Source organism: Aricia agestis, chromosome 19 (assembly GCF_905147365.1).
Source record: "Aricia agestis chromosome 19, ilAriAges1.1, whole genome shotgun sequence".
NCBI classification, from domain to species: Eukaryota; Metazoa; Arthropoda; class Insecta; order Lepidoptera; family Lycaenidae; genus Aricia; species Aricia agestis.
The window spans coordinates 10,871,409-10,889,866 of NC_056424.1; the positions used below are offsets into that span (position 1 = coordinate 10,871,409).

The 18,458-nt window shown below is 38.6% G+C and overlaps 1 protein-coding gene across 2 annotated transcripts in view; it reads right to left on the reverse strand.

Moving 5' to 3' along the window:
• LOC121736549 (endothelin-converting enzyme homolog) overlaps positions 1 to 18,458 on the reverse strand; it is a 50,240-nt gene that overhangs the window by 23,929 nt on the left and 7,853 nt on the right. Inside the window, exon 2 of one of the 2 annotated variants that reach the window (XM_042127825.1) lies at positions 12,010 to 12,120. In XM_042127825.1, the coding sequence (XP_041983759.1) occupies positions 12,010 to 12,120 (111 nt within the window). Of the gene's footprint in view, positions 1 to 4,416; positions 4,867 to 12,009; positions 12,121 to 18,458 lie in introns of those variants that run through there. The other variant, XM_042127824.1, reaches the window with a different exon arrangement.

Below are 18,458 nucleotides of genomic sequence, written 5' to 3' on the forward strand. Positions count from 1 at the left end.
CTAGACGCCTCCGTGGTCTAGTGGTATAGAGCGCGGCTCTTGACTACCATACTGTTTTTCGTCGTGGTCGTGGGTTCGATTCCCGCGTTGGAAAAATGTTATTTCCAAGTTTGGTTAGGACAATGCAGGCTGATCACCTGATTGTCTGACAAGTGAGATGATCCATGCGTCGGATGGGCATGTAAAAAGTCGGTCCTGCGCCTGACCTCTCGCCAGTCGTGTCGGTCTTCCATCCCACTGGGTTATGAGATTTAAAGGAATAGAGAGTGCTCTTGTGTACTGCGCACACACTTGGGCACTATAAAATTACTCCTGCCTGGTTTCAATTGAAACCGGCCACCGTCACCGAAACCGGTGTGGAAGCTATCATTAATTCTTCGCGCTTAAACGGCTGAACTGATGTAGAGGGATTTTGGTGTCATAGACATAATTTGGAAGACGGGAGAGGACAGGCGATACTTTTCATCACCACCGTCATCGGAAAATCCCACGCGATAAATGAATTTTGGCGCAACGGAGTTTTGGATGTCATCTAAATATACAGGGTGTAACAAAAATAAGTGATAATACTTTAGGGTGTGTACGTGTTCCTTGTAGAGAGTTCACTGTGAAAGTACCAGCTCTGAAAGACGATTTTTTTTCACTTTTGTATGGGCAGGGGCCACGAGTTTCCCCATACAAAAGTGAAAAAAATTTGGTCTTTTAGCGCTGCTACTTTCACAGTGAACTCTCTAGAAGGAACACGTACACACCCTAATGTATTATCACTTTTAGTTTTCTGTACCCAAAGGGTAAAAACGGGAGCCTATTACTGAGACTTCGATATCTGTCCGTCTGTCTGTCTGTCTGCAGGCTGTAAAGAACCGCTATAGCTAGACTTCTGAAATAAGTTCCATAATGGCAACATATAGACACTTAAAATTTTCACAAAATATTCAATATTGTGTACTTTAATATTAAATAATAAAATTAGAATAAAATTAATAATTAAGGGGGGGCTGCCATACAAGAAACACATTTTTTTCTTATTTTCGCTCTATAACGGTACGGAACCCTTCGTGCGCGAGTCCGACTCGCACTTGGCCGATTTTATAATTATTTTTGTTACAACCTGTATATATAACTCAAAAGTGACTGACTGACTGACATAGTGATCTATCAACGCACATCCCAAACCAGTGGACGGATCGGGCTGGGAATGCAGGTAGATGTAAAGACGTAGGCATCTGCTTAGAAAGGATTTTGATCAATTCTATCCCGAAGGGGACAAAATAGGGGATGAAATGTTCGTATGAAACTTTGTCAATTTTAAACCGATCGGGGTGAGACTTTTGATACCTAATTGATAATAATACTTCTTAACGTGTGCGAAGCCGCGGGCAAATCTGGTATGAAAATACGTGTCACAAGACCATTCCTTACTGCCCTAGTAGACAAGTGGCAAGCGATTATCGTAAACGCTCAAAATGTATGCGATTTGACATATTAAGTCATCGCTTCCCTAGCGAATACAGAATACTAATGTCAGAGTAGACAGAATGATAGAGTATGCCGACTTAGAACTGATGTTGAAAATTTTAAATTTGACGTATTATGACGAAAATCGTCGCTAGGGTTGTTAACTTGTTACCTACGAATTTAAAAAAATGACATATTCGATGGACGTGTTCCTCTTTGGTCGTATTGTTGTTTGTGTTTTGATACATGCGATTAAAATTGTCAAAATCCAATTTTGAAATCTTTATTTTAAATATTTAAAAATAAATTATATCAGCCAGCGCGAGGCATATTCCGTTCATAATCCTAGTGAAACCCGACGAATTTGACAGATATTGAAACCTGTCCGTTTCTTTGCAGTCGAACTACTGGTAGTTATGTCTATTGTGCATTTTGTGGCGTTGGCGTTTACGATAATCGCTTGCCGCTTGTCTAGGCCCTCTGTCTAGTACAAAAACTAAAAACTGACTCGGTTACTATAATAACAACACGCAATTATCAATAATGGCCGTTAAAATTATTTCTAGCTTGTAATATTAATATTTTATGGACACTAAAACGTTATTGGTTCATAAAATCGCTATTATTTATTGTCGTTCAGTTGCCAGCAAATATGCCGTCTATGTCGTATACTATATTACTAAGTATATAATCTATATTAATATGTTACTTACTATTTTTAATATTGATGTGAAAATATTTGTCGCCTATACAAGGTGAAACAAATCAGAACTAGATCTTTAATTAAACATAATACTTGGTTTTTAAATTTTATGTTACTTGAATATCGTACTTTTCTGTACTAAAATGTACATTAAATATTATGCGGTCCACAGCCCAAACTACAGCTGCCAACTCATACCAAAGCTAAGTGAGTAAAAATGCGTTAAGTAGTTTTTGTATGAATAAGTAACAAACTGACAGACTGAATATCATGAAGAAATCGAACATAATATTCCTATTATCCTTGGGAATCGGAGTTAAAAACTAAAGTTTTCGTTCTACGAGAATTTTGTAGGCTTTCGTAGCGCGTAGCCACCCCGTAGCCACCCCGTAGGCGTCTACGGGGTGGCGTAGACCGTAGACCACGTGGTATCCGTATACAACTGAAGACTCTTACGTATTTTAGTTACGACTTTAGTTTGGTTTTTTTTTAATGAAGTAAAGGGGCAAACGAGCAAACGGGTCACCTGATGGTAAGCAACTTCCGTCGCCCATGGACACTCGCAGCATCAGAAGAGCTGCAAGTGCGTTGCCGGCCTTTTAAGAGGGAATAGGGAAATAGGGGAGGGTAGGGAAGGGAAGGGAATAGGGGAAGGTAGGGAAGGGAATAGGGTAGGGGATTGGGCCTCCGGTAAACTCACTCACTCAGCGAAACACAGCGCAAGCGCTGTTTCACGCCGGCTTTCTGCGAGCCCGTGGTATTTCACCGGTCGAGCCGGCCTATTCGTGCCGAAGCATGGCTCTACCACGTATTACCTCTATCTACCACATTGGTATTCTGGTATTATATTATAACAACTATAATATAGGTTCAGTTTCAAGGTTGCAGTATTTTTATTTAGAATTTTTGATTTGAATTATTACTATAAAAAAATTATAACTTTTAAACAAACGTAAATCTGTTAGAACGATTTAGCTAATATTTGATTTTATACAATGACAAATTTTAGAAACATTGAGGAAAAAACACTACTTCAATTTAAATGTGGTACAGTCTTAACGCGCAAACCATTGAACGGATTATTACGAAAGTGCAGACATAGTTTTATTTCTGGACAAATTCATTAGATTGTTCTCATGCTATAAAAGTGTACGGTTCCCGTAGCGAACGAAGCAGTGGGAAGCGTCTAGTTCAGAATAAGATTTTGAGATAGAGTAAAAACACCTCTGAACTTTATAGTAACAACTAGTTTGTGACAATTATAATAAATAACAATATTATAATCAGTTCACTACATGATTATAATAACACCTAACAACAGTCACAAACATGTAGGTATACAGTAAATAGTAATCATTTTATTATTGGTTTGAGTTAGAAAAACAAACGTCTACAAATATATTATAATCAAATGTAATGTTTAAATCATTAAGTTAATATACCTAGCGGAATAGAGCAACAATCTCGAGCTGTTAAACGAAACCGAAATTGGTTTCATCTCTGTGTAAAAATATGTGTACGTATACACTTACACAAGCATGATTGAATTTAAATAGTCAACAAGCCGATAAGTGCCAACTGGACGTCAAAAAAAGAGTGCTGCTGTCATGTATCACACGTCTCTTTTTACCACGCAGTGTTACTGATAGTGACATCTCCCTTGCTCAGGCTTTTGTTTCTCTATTCCGCTAGGTATATTAACTTTATGGTTTAAATACCCTAGTTTGCCACCTAATGTTTTAATACATCAACAATAGAACTACTTGAGAAACCATTAAACGCGCTCACCACTGAGCCACTGAGGTCGTCAAAAAAGTCATGCATTGTATTAAGCCTCAGACGACCTCTGTGGCTCAGTGGTGAGCGCGTTGGTAGTTCTAGCCGGGGGTAGCGGGTTCGAATCCCGCCGACGGAACAAAAAGTTTGAATGTTCCCGGGTCTGGATGTGTATTAAATATGTGTATAATATAATAAAAATCTTAAATATATGTATAGTATAAAAGTATTAAATATATGTCCGTTGTCTGGTACCTGTAACACAAGTCCTTTAGGTACTTAGCACGGGGCCAGACTGTCGTGGTGTGAAGCGTCCATAAACCACAAAAAATTGTTGACTTATGAATCCAGTCTTGTTCTAAATGATCTAAAGAACATATGAACTGCATTCATAAATCATAACTCAATGCGTTATTTTGCACAAATGCTTATCAGAGTCCAATTATATTCCATAAATTTTCTATATAAAGCCCATTTACCTTAGAAAAGCCCGCTGTTTCGGGTTTCGGTGATGTCTCGAAAAGATTCAATCTGGAATTCGCCTGAAAGAAGTCCGCGCTCGAATTCTCCCGCGAAAACAATTCCGAAGTTGAACTCTCTCTGGTCAAAGATGGCCGCGCTTTCACGAAGGGGTTATTTCTGGAATTCCTCGCGTTCTGCGCGTGCTTCATCCAGTTGAATTTGTTCACTGGCTCCGACGAAGGAGATGGAGTATCCGAAGATGGAGTATCGGGCGACGAAGACATTTTGAATTCCGAACACTTTTGAATTTCGAACACTTTATTTTTTTAAATTCGATTTACGCTTAGGCAAAGATTATTTGCTATACATCCTCCACACTGACACTTGAAAATCCACAGCCGAACATAAAACCTATTTGGAAGTCGGATTTAATATGGCGGACGATCAGCTGGCACGCACGCTTTCGGGTGCCGCTCTTAACTAACTGCGATATATTACAGGCGCGTGCGCAGCTGAAGTTGTATTTCATATGCGTGAAATTAAGGGTCAGGTCACACTGAAACGAGGCGCGGCGATTGTAGTAACACGTAGGTAATTGAAATGTCAAAAGCGTAGCGGCGGTTGACGTTTCAATTTTTTTTTGACGCATGAAAGACATTTTAAAATGGAATCATGAAAAATAATTGATATTTAAGTGACATACTTATGGGTCTACCAGGATCTGAGGGCAAAAAGTGAGAACAGAAATTGACTCTAGCAATACCGGGGTGATTGGAATAAAATATTTTGATTCTTTCTTTTCCTTATAACGGCTGATTCTGTGTGTGAAACATGCAAAGATATTTTTTGATATTCTATTTTCTCCTTTGTAGACCTTTACATTACAAGATGGCGATGTTAGTTCTTGTAGGGATTGTACTTTGCACTACGGATGTAACTATGTACCTACATAATAATTATATTATTTATTTATCGGGATAAATAAGCGTGTAAGTTATAATTACTATAAATAATTAGATGTTATAATTAATAGAAATGTTAATTTATACCTTATTATTTATTAATCATAATTATTCACAATTAATGAATATTTCTCATACTTTATACAGTAAGTATATTTATGTCCAACTACATAGTTGCTACCAACGCGCCAAAATCATATTTTATCTCGCGTGAACCGTACATTTTTTCAGGATAAAATTATCCTATGTCCTTTCCTATATTATATCCTATATACTCATAGAGCAAAATAGCTTGACACATTTTCGCATTAATAATATTGGTATGGATATTAAGTCTACAGACTAGAGTCATCTTAAAGCGTAAATGACAAAATTGATTGAAGCATCAGCGGCGTTCACTGCATTCACTGATTGAGTCTGGCCACATACATACGTTTTCCGTTTGTGACTTCTGAATTCGTTTTCCGTATTCGGAAATACATTCGTTTTTCTCCGTACGGAACGAATACCGCACGTACGTTTTAAGTGCAAGCCGCGTCCGCGCGTAAAAAAACGAAAGTTTGCCTTAGTCTCACGGAATTCCGAATACGGAAAACGAATTCAAAAATCGAATACTGAAAACGTCGTGCGGCCAGTCATAAGTAACTATTTTGACATCACGAATGTATCATTGACATTATTTTAAGGTGCTCCCTCACCGGGAGCATTCGCTTGTAATGTAACGTTACAGAGTCAAGCATTACATCAGGGAGGGAGGAGAACCGAGCATTACAATGCGCACCCTGTAATCATACAATGTGTAATATGTTGATAGTTGATACAACTTGTAACATCAATGCTACGTGACAGTAAAGTCAACTTGCTATGTAATGCTCAAGCATTACATTATACATTGCAACTGTAGCATTATAGATTCGACTTTGAAGTCGAATCTATAATGCTACATTACAGCGAATGCTCCTGATGAGGAAGCATCTTTAATGCTTATTTACAACATTTTATTGACATGCTGACACTCCGAGATATTATCTTGTTTTCAATTAAAATTATAATTAAAAAACAAGATAAAAATGATGTTACAACTTTATGAGCTGATAACGTTTTTACGCGAATAGCACTCGTGGTCTCGACACAAGGTCATGGTTTTGAATCATCGTAGCACTTGGCTCATATTATATTATAGTGATTAATGGCATATGTTTTAGAGATAATCCCATCCGATCCATACTAATATTGTAATACGAAAGTGTGTCTGTCTGTTAGTCTGTCTACCTGTCTGTATGTTACGATTAAGCCGCTGAACCGATTTCGATAAAAGTAATGCTACTTTGAGTACCGGAAAAGGACAAAGGTTAGTTCTTATCCCGGAAAAATGTACGGTTCTTACGCGGTACACGACATTCAGCGCAACTGAGCAGGCTTCAACTATAAGGTAGTTTTAAAGTTAATTTACACAGCTAATAAATATATACAATGGGGTTTGGCATGGCGAAAACATGGCAGACAAAAACAGAGGACATTGGATACGATGCGACAAATGTCTTTATTAGCCTTGCTCATAAATTAGTATATTTACGGCCATAAAAGCTTTTAAATATCTTTCCTAGAACTTAAAGTAACTTTAAGTCCCTACAAAAAACATCAAGGTTCGCGGAGTATGGACAGAGTATGGACTTACAACGCGGAACGAACTACATAATATAGTCAATGGTCAGAAAGAAAGCTGATCATGTTTTTGATATGGCAAGACTGTGGTGCTAGTTGTACCGCCAAAGACAACAGAACAAGTCACAAGTAACATCTCAAGTTAAGTGCATATTCGCATTTTATAATACTTATAGTTATGTCAAAGATATAGCTAGGATTCGCTTAACCTAAAGGCGCCTCTTCACAAATCACAATTGGACCATGCTGGCCCACTACAAGCTAATGCATCATCATCAGCATCGGTGTATGATGGCGGACGGAGGTCATGTCAGTATCGTGTATCTACGACACAGGTGACACCGGACGGGGAAAGCCGCGAAGCGCGAACGCGAAGGCGCGAAACCCTCCACACACGCGGTTCGCGGCCTTCGCGGGCTTTTGCACCGCAAATGTGGAGCCCGCTATACAATATGATTTAAATATAGTTTTATTTTATTTTTTATTTCCATAGCGATAAAAATACATTGTTGCATGTTGTTCGTCCCTTGGGCTGTTGTAAATGATTCAAATACGGAAATGACGCAGATATAGCGATATAGTGGACATATTAAATTATTATCTACTCTACTACAGGCCTACTTTAGCATACTATTATAATGCTAACGTGTGTATTTGCATAATATATTACTGTCTTAGCACGAGCAACTGACATTGTATTCCTAAACGTCATAGAATTGACAATAAAATAGGCGTTGTTGCTGACATACTTTTCTTCTTATGGCAAAATCACGTTTTCCGTTTTCGATTTCCGAATTTTCGTATTCTGAATTCCGTGAGACTAACCAAACGTTAAGGCTGGCCTCACACAGCCGGAATTTCATAATCGGACATTCATATTATTAATTCAGAAAGACTGGAATACCATACAATGTCAGTACGCTCCACACACATTCTGATTTTTTCAGATTATGAATTTCATAGATCGATCTGTAAGAATATGAATTTACGATTATGAAATTCCGGCTGTGTGAGGCCAGCCTAAAACGTATGTGCGGAATTTGTTCCGTACGTAGAAAAACGAACGTGTCCGGTAGTTATTGTATATTGTACTGATTCCATGCATTCGGATTTCCGCATCCGAAATCGCATACGGAAAACGTGTGTGAAACGTGTGTATGCGGTCGGCCTAATTCTCATTCAATAATAATTTTACTACAGTGTTGACTATCATATCTAATATCATCTTTAGGTCTACCCGCACTAGTCTGAATTAAAGTAGTTCTTAATTCTTATGCCTTTTTCATAAGCGCGAGAGAAACAACGAAATAAACCTAATGTTAACTTTTACTTACAAGTTTGGGTTAAAATTAACCCTGGTAACCCTAGTCATAGCTCAAGGTTTAACCTATATATATATATATGTATATATATATATATATATATATATATATATATATATATATATATATATATATATATATATATATATATATATATATATATATATATATATATATATATATTAGTCCCACACGCCTACCATTTATGACATGACCATCTTAAAAATCACTTGCAAAATAAAAGGACAATGTAATGAAGGCAAATCATGAAAATATGCTTTCAGTGCGAAATTTTCACGAGGGCCAAGGTCTCTGGGGGAAGTGGTGAGGGAGGAGGGGGGTGGAGGGGGGATAAATCGATAGCGGCCGGCGACACTGTCGCCACGTGCCTCGGATTGTCTATACAGTAGAGTAACTTAGCTGTGATGTTAAGAAACTTGTTCAACAAAGAAATTACTACTATGTAACGTTAGTTACTTATCTATCGAAGGTCTCCTGTGATGACAGATTTAAGTTGTATTTAAAAAATAAACAAAAAAATAAAGAAACGTACAATAAAAGTTTGAAACACGTGAACTCTACAGTTTACACTAATAAAAGAGCGGGCTATTTCTCGCGTAGTGTAGATTTTACACGCGTGACGTTGAACTGCATTGTTCGGCCATCTAAAGATGGCACTTTGGCAATGGATCGATTCAAGTAGTCACAAAAAATCAGATATGAACCAGGTTCCTGTGGCAGTTTCTTATATATTTTCCTTTCTAAGAAACCAGTTCATATCAGATGTAATGGCCTGAAAATGGCTTAATTGCAATGGATTTGTTTATATCATGGGACAGAGTCAGGCTTACAAGTGTCTGCGTGTGATTTGGGTTTTGTATAAAGATGGCTTACTGTATATTATTCATAATGTGTCTGTTTTCTGATTTGTTATTATGTTATAAAGATTATATAACTTAATTTAGCCGACCTTGTTTTTTGTATATTTACGAAAGAGGAGCCACGATGTTTTGCCAAATAATGGAAGCTTAAGAAAGATAGAGGTAAGGGGATCCATCTCTTACGAGGGTGTAAAGTGCAAACTGTCCAGCAAACTTAATTAAATAATAATTCAAGAACCGACCGCCGCCAAGAAGTGGCGCTACAGTAGGGAGAGAGTTTGATAATGAAGATAAGCAGTCAGCAACATAAGACGGAGTTAAGTTAGTTGATAAAAGATTTCTACTGATCACGTCTTTGCTTTCTTTAACACCACTACTACAGCCTACGAGTATCACTCTTAATGAGGAACAAATGACGCTATGGAGCCGTAGGGTCTATCGCAGCCATTTCCAAAGAGGGCGAGCTGAAGATCTAAAGGGGGCGGTGTGGGACCCAGAAAAAAATGGGAGTGTTGTGTAGAGGCTTGGGGGGCGATTTGTAATTTCATTTCATCTGGACGCATTTTAAATTGAAACAATGGGGAGCGCTAAAAATGATTTGTTGTCAAAGTGGGCAGTAGACATAGTAAGTGGCAAATGTATAATATCGACAACCCTCATTGATGATCTTTATTGGCCACTTTTCTGTCCTCGAGATGGAATTATCTCTTCACTCTATAGTCTATACCCAGGCTGGCTAGTGGGCCTCAAAACTCGATGGCGCTAATATGTTTGCGGATTAATATAGTATGTTTGTCGTGAGCGGTGCGGAACACGCTCGCCTCGTTAGCGCCAGCTGTTTGTCCGAACGTTTAGTACCATTGTTCTTTAGTATATTTCCACGGTGACGTCATACTACCTTATATATTTCAGTCCTAGGATCAGACCAGGGAGACCATGTAGCAACGTGACGAGGCAATTATGCAATGCGATGCATTTTTATATGAGCCAATCAGAACTGAACTTTATTTACCTACTACATTTAGGCCGGTATAAATAGTCAGTACTTAAGATGCGACCCGGTCTCAAGACGCGGTTCGGCTCTGTGATTGGTCCAAATTTTGACAGCCAACCAATCACAGAGCCTGAACCGTGTCTTGAGACCGAGATGCATCTTGAGTACCTACTGACTATTTATACAGGCCTAAGTGTCTAAACACACTAGGCCGAAGTTACGCGGCGTAAATTCCGCATGATTACGCCCGCAATGTATTTTTAATTTTAGATTACCGATGACACACTATTCCGTCGCGTTCCGTCCGTATTTTGTATGCGGACATTGCGAACGTAATCATGCGGAATTTACGCCGCGTAACTTCGGCCTAGTGTGCTTAGACACTTAGATGCATCTCGACGGCTCTCGATCGTGTTGACCATTCTAATCGCATCTTGCAGTCGGTGTTGACGGTTGCGGCACGGTGACCTGCAGTTTCCACCGCGTGCGGTCGAACAACAAAGGTATTAGGTAATGTCGAAAGGTCGACTGCATGATGCGGTCGTGTTGGTGTTGCAGTCGTGTGCGACTTCAACGCGACGGCTCTAGAGCAACAGTCGGTCCCCACTGCAACTTGCGGTAAGTCTATGGCTAGTCAATCCAGAGTCTAGATACTATGGTCAGTCTATCCAAAGTTTAAAGAATACTGAATATCTTTTTTTGCTTTGGTATTTGTATCCCATAACGGGATAATATTTATTCATCTTCGTTCTTTACAAAATCTTCAAATCAGCAAAATCATTAACAAACTAACCATTGCTAGTAGCTTTATGCAAGGCGTATATTATTTTAGCGCAAAGTTGGAGGAATCAGGATTCATAGCTTTCTTTTTTTAAATCAAAACTAGCTGTCCCGGCAACGTTGTTTTGCCATATAAAGTATTTCGCCCATATTATTTTATTAAAGTGATGAAATAAGTATAATATTATGGCACCATGGCAACCGTTGCACAAACATTAATGGTATTTTTTTTTATGAAATAAGGGGGCAAACGAGCAAACGGGTCACCTGATGGAAAGGGACTTCCGTCGCCCATGGACACTCGCAGCATCAGAAGAGCTGCAAGTGCGTTGCCGGCCTTTTAAGAGGGAATAGGGGAGGATAGGGGAAGGGAGGGAAGGGAATAGGGTAGGGTAGGGAAGGGAATAGGGTAGGGGATTGGGCCTCCGGTAAACCCACTCACTCGGCGAAACACAGCGCAAGCGCTGTTTCACGCCGGTTTTCTGTGAGTGGTATTTCTCCGGTCGAGCCGGCCCATTCGTGCCGAAGCATAGCTCCCCCACGTATAAAATTTACTATTATTTATTCAACAAATGCGCTTATCAATATAAAAAGTACCCAGTAGCCGATTCTCAGACCTAGTGAATATGCATAAAATTTGGTAAAAATTAGTCAAGCCGTTTAGGAGGTGTACGGTAAGTGGTAACTAACATTGTGACACGAGAATTTTATACATATACATAAGATATTATGCAGCAATAGTAATTCACTCACTACTTCATAATTAAATAAAGAAAAGATAAAATGTTTAAATATTACTGTGTTATTTTTACCTGTACCTGGTTTGGTAGGTTAAACAAACACATCACACATTACACTTAAATCTTTTGTACAAATCCGCATCCGCGCCTGCGGATGTGAGCCTCTTAAAATCAGCATCCGTATCCGAATTAATTTGAAAAAAAAACGCATTCGCAACTTCCCTGACACCAATATAATATAATAATATATAATCTAATCCGCTCACCATGTGGTACCGTATGTGCGTGCCCCCGGAGCGCACCCCCTCGTTCAGCTGTATGGAGCTGATGCTGCCGGCGTCCTCGTCCATGAACCCCGTCTTCTTGTAGCGGGCCATCTGCAACAGAATAGTAGCTTGTGGAAGTAAGGTGCATGAATACAGATTGACGCAAAGTCGTAGGTAAGTATACAGGTTGATAAAAAATTTCTACTGATCACGGTTTTTACACTTTACCCTTATTGCCCTTAAGATATGAATTGTTGTCCTTGAATAGATAATTCAAATGGTACAAATATTCATCATCATTAGACAATAGGGAATATTACGCAAAGGTTGGAGCAGAGGGCGTTACTAGCACACACACTAAATAATCGGATCAAAATGTTGCAAACGTCATATCAGAATACTGAAAGAAACGTTGTCAAACGTCGAACAAATTTTGGTTACAAGTAAAAGTTTTAAAACTTGATTGACTGTAAAAGTGAGCTAGCTGATATTACACGACATTCAAGTTGAGTTTCTCTCGCAAGATACAAAATCAATCTGCCGTCCTCTCAGTGAAATCCACCCGAATTTAAAGAAATACTTTAGGGAAAATTTTAGCGAGTCACGTAATATTTTTTCCAGCAAGTTTCCTTGTCTTTAATGTGATAAAATTAGATTGTTATTATAAGATTGGGAAATGCTAGTGATGTGCTAACTCGGAAAAAACAAAACTCGATTTAACCTAAGTTAAAATTCACGTAACTCGGGTTGAACTCGAGTTAAGGATGAATGCTTTTTTGAATTTTTACCAGTTTATTCCCTCAGATTCGCAATTTTTAATTATAATCTCGCAATAGTTAAAAAAATGGAACTGACAAATGTTTTTTTTATCTGTTTCAATTCTTTAATTTTTTTATGTTATTTATTTACAATAATGTAAGTAAAAAAGAAAATTATTGTTTGAAATAGAATCATTTATTTATGTATTTTTGGCGGTTTACGAACTCGAGTCAGAGAGAATACAACTCGAGTGGGTTCGAGTTACGCCCAACTCGAGTTAACTCGAGTTAGGTACTCGAGTTGATAATCACTAGGAAATCCCCTTGCGACTTGCGAGTGTTAACGTATTGACGTGTGACTTTTCTAACATGCCAGATGAAGACAAGCAGAACTTGCATCGTATGACTAGGGTTGCCATCATCCAAATTCCCTTCGCCGGTCAGGCACGACAAAATTCCCGGACATTTGGCCAAAATGTGGTTATTTCCCCGGACACCTCTTAAACAGTATTTACGATAACTTCTTGCCAATTTTTGCTTTTCTAACAAGAATTTGTAAAAATGTGACTAACTCAAGTCTTTTACTGCATGACTTAAAAGTTAAATTTCTCTCATCAAAAGTGTTTGGATTTCACCTGGACGCTTTTCAAAAAACCGACCGGACGCACCCCGGACGCCCTTCAAACTAAGACAAATCCGGGGAAATCCGGACGGATGGCAACCCTTGAATCGTATCATATACATAAAAATATATTACTGGTAAGGTGATATATTTTTTTAATATAAAATAAGGGTGCAAACAAGCAAACGGGTCACCTGATGGAAAGCAACTACCACCGCCCATGGACACTTGCAACATCAGAAGAGCTGCAGGGAATGCCCAATGCAAAAATAGTTCAAGTGTTTACCATGACAAACAATTCTTTATCAACACGCAAACCCTAAAATAGAACTCAATTTAAATATATTTTTAACCACGCAAAGCTTGCGTGAAAGGGTAAACAACATGTAAAGTTTTACTAGAGACCGACTGAAGTTTCGGTATCGGCTAGTTTCTGACAGAATTTTCGGTTTTAGATTTAAGTCTTTTTTGGCTGTGCCGAACCACAGATTTAAAAATTACTGCATAAACTTAAGTATTTACACAAGATGACAATTCCGGGATAAAAAGTATACTTTGTCCTTTCCCAGGACTCAAAGTATCTCCATGCCTTTCAGCAAAATCGGTTCAGCGGTTTGGGCGTAAAGAGGTAACAGACAGACAGACAGACACACTTTCGCATTAAGAATATTATAGTAAGGATTTAGATACTGTATTAAACTCTGCATGCCTAGCATGGCCACTATAGAAAGGATTAATTATTCCTACGGTACAAACTTCGAAAAAGGAAATGTTAGTGTTTCTATTGTTCGCATTTCTACTGCGGCTACAAACGAATTTCACACTATAATATAGTTAATAGTTTATTGTGCAGGTTCGGTTTCGGTGTTTTTCAGGCCGAATTTTCCATTTCGGTTTCGACTAGAAAACCAGTAAACAGCCTTATTTTTTTTAACACGTTTACCCACGCTTCCAGCTGCGATGATATTCAAATGTAAACATCATCTTGAAGCTAAAAATATGCTGAGTTCATGAAAGATCAGTTGTTCGATTCTGCAAAATCATAGGCATCCTATAGCTTTGTCCACACGGTGCCTTTTTTTGTTCATCAAGGGAATGCGTTATAGCGCAGTCAACAGCGAACGTGAGGCATGCCCGTGACGCATGCTCTCTGACCGTATCTAAAACTTCAAAAATGACAATATTGTCGTTGCGTGCCTTGACACATTCAATTATTATTGAATGCGCCAATATGAAAGTTGATGACGAAAATTGAAGATGAAAGTGCACAGTGTGGATATAGCTATTAAACGATCATACAAGCGACAGTCAATTCCGTCAATCATGAATTATGTTTGACTGATGGTGGCTGGTGGACTGATGAATGGTATTAGACGGTCACTCAATTCTCTTCAGTTTTATGTCAGTCAAAGCCAAAATTTTCAAAGGAATTATTTTTCCTATTTTGTCAGATGTGACAACACTTACTCTAAAAACGTGTCTGATGGTTGCATGAAGCAGAAATCAAGATATCCATATTTTCGTCAATCAACTTCATGCAACCATCAGTCACTGCATTACACGACAGGATCAGTCACAGTCATGACTGTGGTAAAACTGACAGCAAAACCTACCGTGTAATGTTTGCCTTATAATAATACATATAAGATACGGTCACAGAATACATATTACAAGATACAGTCTCGAATCTCGATATTACAAAACTACTGGGTGCTAAGAGAAATAATGCAATGCGAATATCTGTCTGTCTATCTGTTACCTCTGCACGCTTAAACCGTTGAACCGATTTAATTTCAGTAAATTAAATGAGGATTTTTCCAAAAACCCCATACATGATCTGTCACTTTGATCTGTCTAACTCTTCATTAAATTTAAGCTTAATTATCATTAAATGTCGCTGAGTGCGGCCGTTAAACACATTCCATCTTACTACAAAAGATTTAAACACCCGTTGAACAGTTGATTGGAAAAAAATCAGTACTTAATGGTCTCAAAACAACTGTTCAATAGACGTTTAAATCTTTTGTGGTAATCACCGTTTGATTCTAACTTGACTTGTATAGTAAAGCTTTTGTTATTAGAATAGGTATTGCACTAGGGGCTAGGTCGTTGTAAACAGGTTACTAGGTGACGCTTTGATAGGCTCTTAAGTTGACATACAATAATCTTATATCTTAATATATATATTTCTTGTGTGCGTGTGTATGTGACTGAACTCCTCCTAAACGACTGGACCAATTTTGATGAAATTTTTTGTGTGTGTTCGTGGAGATTCGAGAATGGTTTAGATTTACAGTTTGGTCTACTGGAAAATGTTTTTTCAATTAATTTCTTATTTATAAGGAGTTGTTGATTTTGGAATGTTTTACATTAGATCCGGCGGACGGCGCTATCATCGCATTCAATATTATTCTATTTCAATTTAGAATAATATTGAATGCGATTTACTCCGCCGTTTGTGAACCGATTTTCAAAATTTTTCTTTTGGTATATGTGGTATCATCCCAATTTGGTATTATATTCACAAAAGTGGTGATCTGATGAAGGATGCATAAGTAATCGAGGGAACTTCTCAAAATTTATATGGAAACATGTGGTGACTTCGGTTTCGTGAGAAGTTTATACGTGGGAGAGCCATGCTTCGGCACGAATGGGCCGGCTCGACCGGATAAATACCACGTTCTCACAGAAAACCGGCGTGAAACAGCGCTTGCGCTGTGTTTCGCCGAGTGAGTGAGTTTACCGGAGGCCCAATCCCCTAACCCCTACCCTATTCCCCTCCCTACCCTCAACTATTCCCTTCCCTTCTCTTCCCTACCCTCCCCTATTACCCTATTCCCTCTTAAAAGGCCGGCAACGCACTTGCAGCTCTTCTGATGCTGCGAGTGTCCATGGGCGACGGAAGTTGCTTTCCATCAGGTGACCCGTTTGCTCGTTTGCCCCCTTATTTCATAAAAAAAAAAAAAAAAAAAAAAAAAAAAAAAAAAAAAAGTATTCTAAGCATGATTTTGCAGCGAGGTATACCTGGTATACCGTGGTTCGGAAGGTGCTGAGAGAACTCCTGATTCTTTATAGATACAAGTTTGGGAAATTCGGCGTTGTTTTAAGAACGGAAAGCATATACTACTACGCAAATTACATTCATCATCATCATCATCATCACTACCATTTTATACCATACATCGTCCCATGGTTATGACTTATGAGCCTATAATGACCCTGTTATTGGTACTTTGCATAGTCTTTTAGATCGAGACTCGAGTTTGTCAAGCGATAATTTAAAAAAATCGATACTTAATATTGCTTGAGAGTATATTTGCTTGAACTGAGAGTATGTAAGATAGTTAATTTATCGAATAAGGCTATAGGCTATTTATTATCACGCTAAAACTAATACGACCGAAGAAACTCAGGAAAATGTGGGAAAAACGGGGGAAATATTAGAAATTACGAACTACTGGAGCAATTTTTATGGCAATATTTTGCACAGATATAGAGTAAACCAAGTGAAGGGAGTAGGGACATAAGAGCTATTTTTATGGGAAAAATATCCGGTTTCCGTAAAATTCCTCATTTACGCGGGCGAAGCCGCGCGGGACATCTAGTATTATATAAAATTCTCGTGTCACAATATTCGTTCCCGTACTCCTCCGAAACGGCTTGACCGATTCTCATGAAATTTTGTGAGCATATTGAGTAGGTCTGAGAATCGGCCAACATCTATTTTTCATACCCCTAGGCCCTAAGTAATAAGGGTTGTTCAGTGTTCACCCTTAATAATTTATATGGCAAAACAACGTTTGCCGGGTCAGCTAGTATTATTATAATATTGTAGGCGGCAACTTTTACAAGGTAACCCATCCTTATTTCATTCCACACATTCTCAAGAATCATTTAAAATTATTAATTTCATCAAAAAACAGACACCTGCAGCAACAGGACCAAGCAGTAAGATCCAGGACCTTTAGCCAAGACGTTTTCTTTAAAGCTTTCTTATTAAAATCACCGATGAAAATGTATGGAACTGATATTATGTCAGTCAGACAGTCAGCTTTCAATAAAATAATTTCGACATTCGACTCATTTTGATCGGTCAATTCTATACATTTTGATCAGCGATTCCATAAAGAAGCGATAAAGAAAACGTATTGGCTATAAGGGGCTCTGTAGTCTGTACTACATAGTAGGTTCACCACCATCCTACTGAATACTGTAGACAATTCCCTAGTGCCTAGACCACATATTTCTAGTAATAATAATAATAATAATAATAATAGCTCCCACACCGGTTTCGGTGACGGTGGCCGGTTTCATTGAAACCAGGCCAGCTACGCAGGAGTAATTTTATAGTGCCCAAGTATGCGCGCAGTACACAAGAGCACTCTCTATTCCTTTACTCTCATAACCCAGTGGGACGGACGAACGACACGACTGGCGAGAGAATAGGCGCAGGACCGACTTTTTACATGCCCATCCGGCGCATGGATCATCTTAGATGTCAGACAATCAGGTGATCAGCCTGCATTGTCCTAACCAAACTTGGAAATAACATGTTTCCAATGCGGGAATCGAACCCACGACCTCCGAGTCAAGAGCCGCGCTCTATACCACTAGACTAGACCACGGAGGCGTCCAGTATTTCTAGTAGCAAACGTAAAACAACAATGTAAAAGCTATTAGGAATTTAATAACGTGCAGTTCCGTTGCCTCCACTGACGGATATGAACTTCCATGTTGGTCTACTACGTATAACCTAAGTTATTACCTGGATGATAGGGCCTAAATCTGTGACCTAGTTTAGCTAGGCTGCCGACTTGGTCATATAATCATATTTGAATCCCGCGTTGGAAGTAGAATAATATCTACAATGACAAAATACTCAAAGCAGATATGTCACTACCGCGCGCGTTGTGAAGATTCAAATACGGCCCAATTGGGCCGTCTGTTGTTTAGTCTGCATCGAGCGCAGTCACGAACGTGCCGCGTCTTGTCTTACCTAAATAAATTGAAAGTGACGTCGTGCGCGTTTCGAAAATGTACCAATTATGACTCAAAAAAAACAAAACACA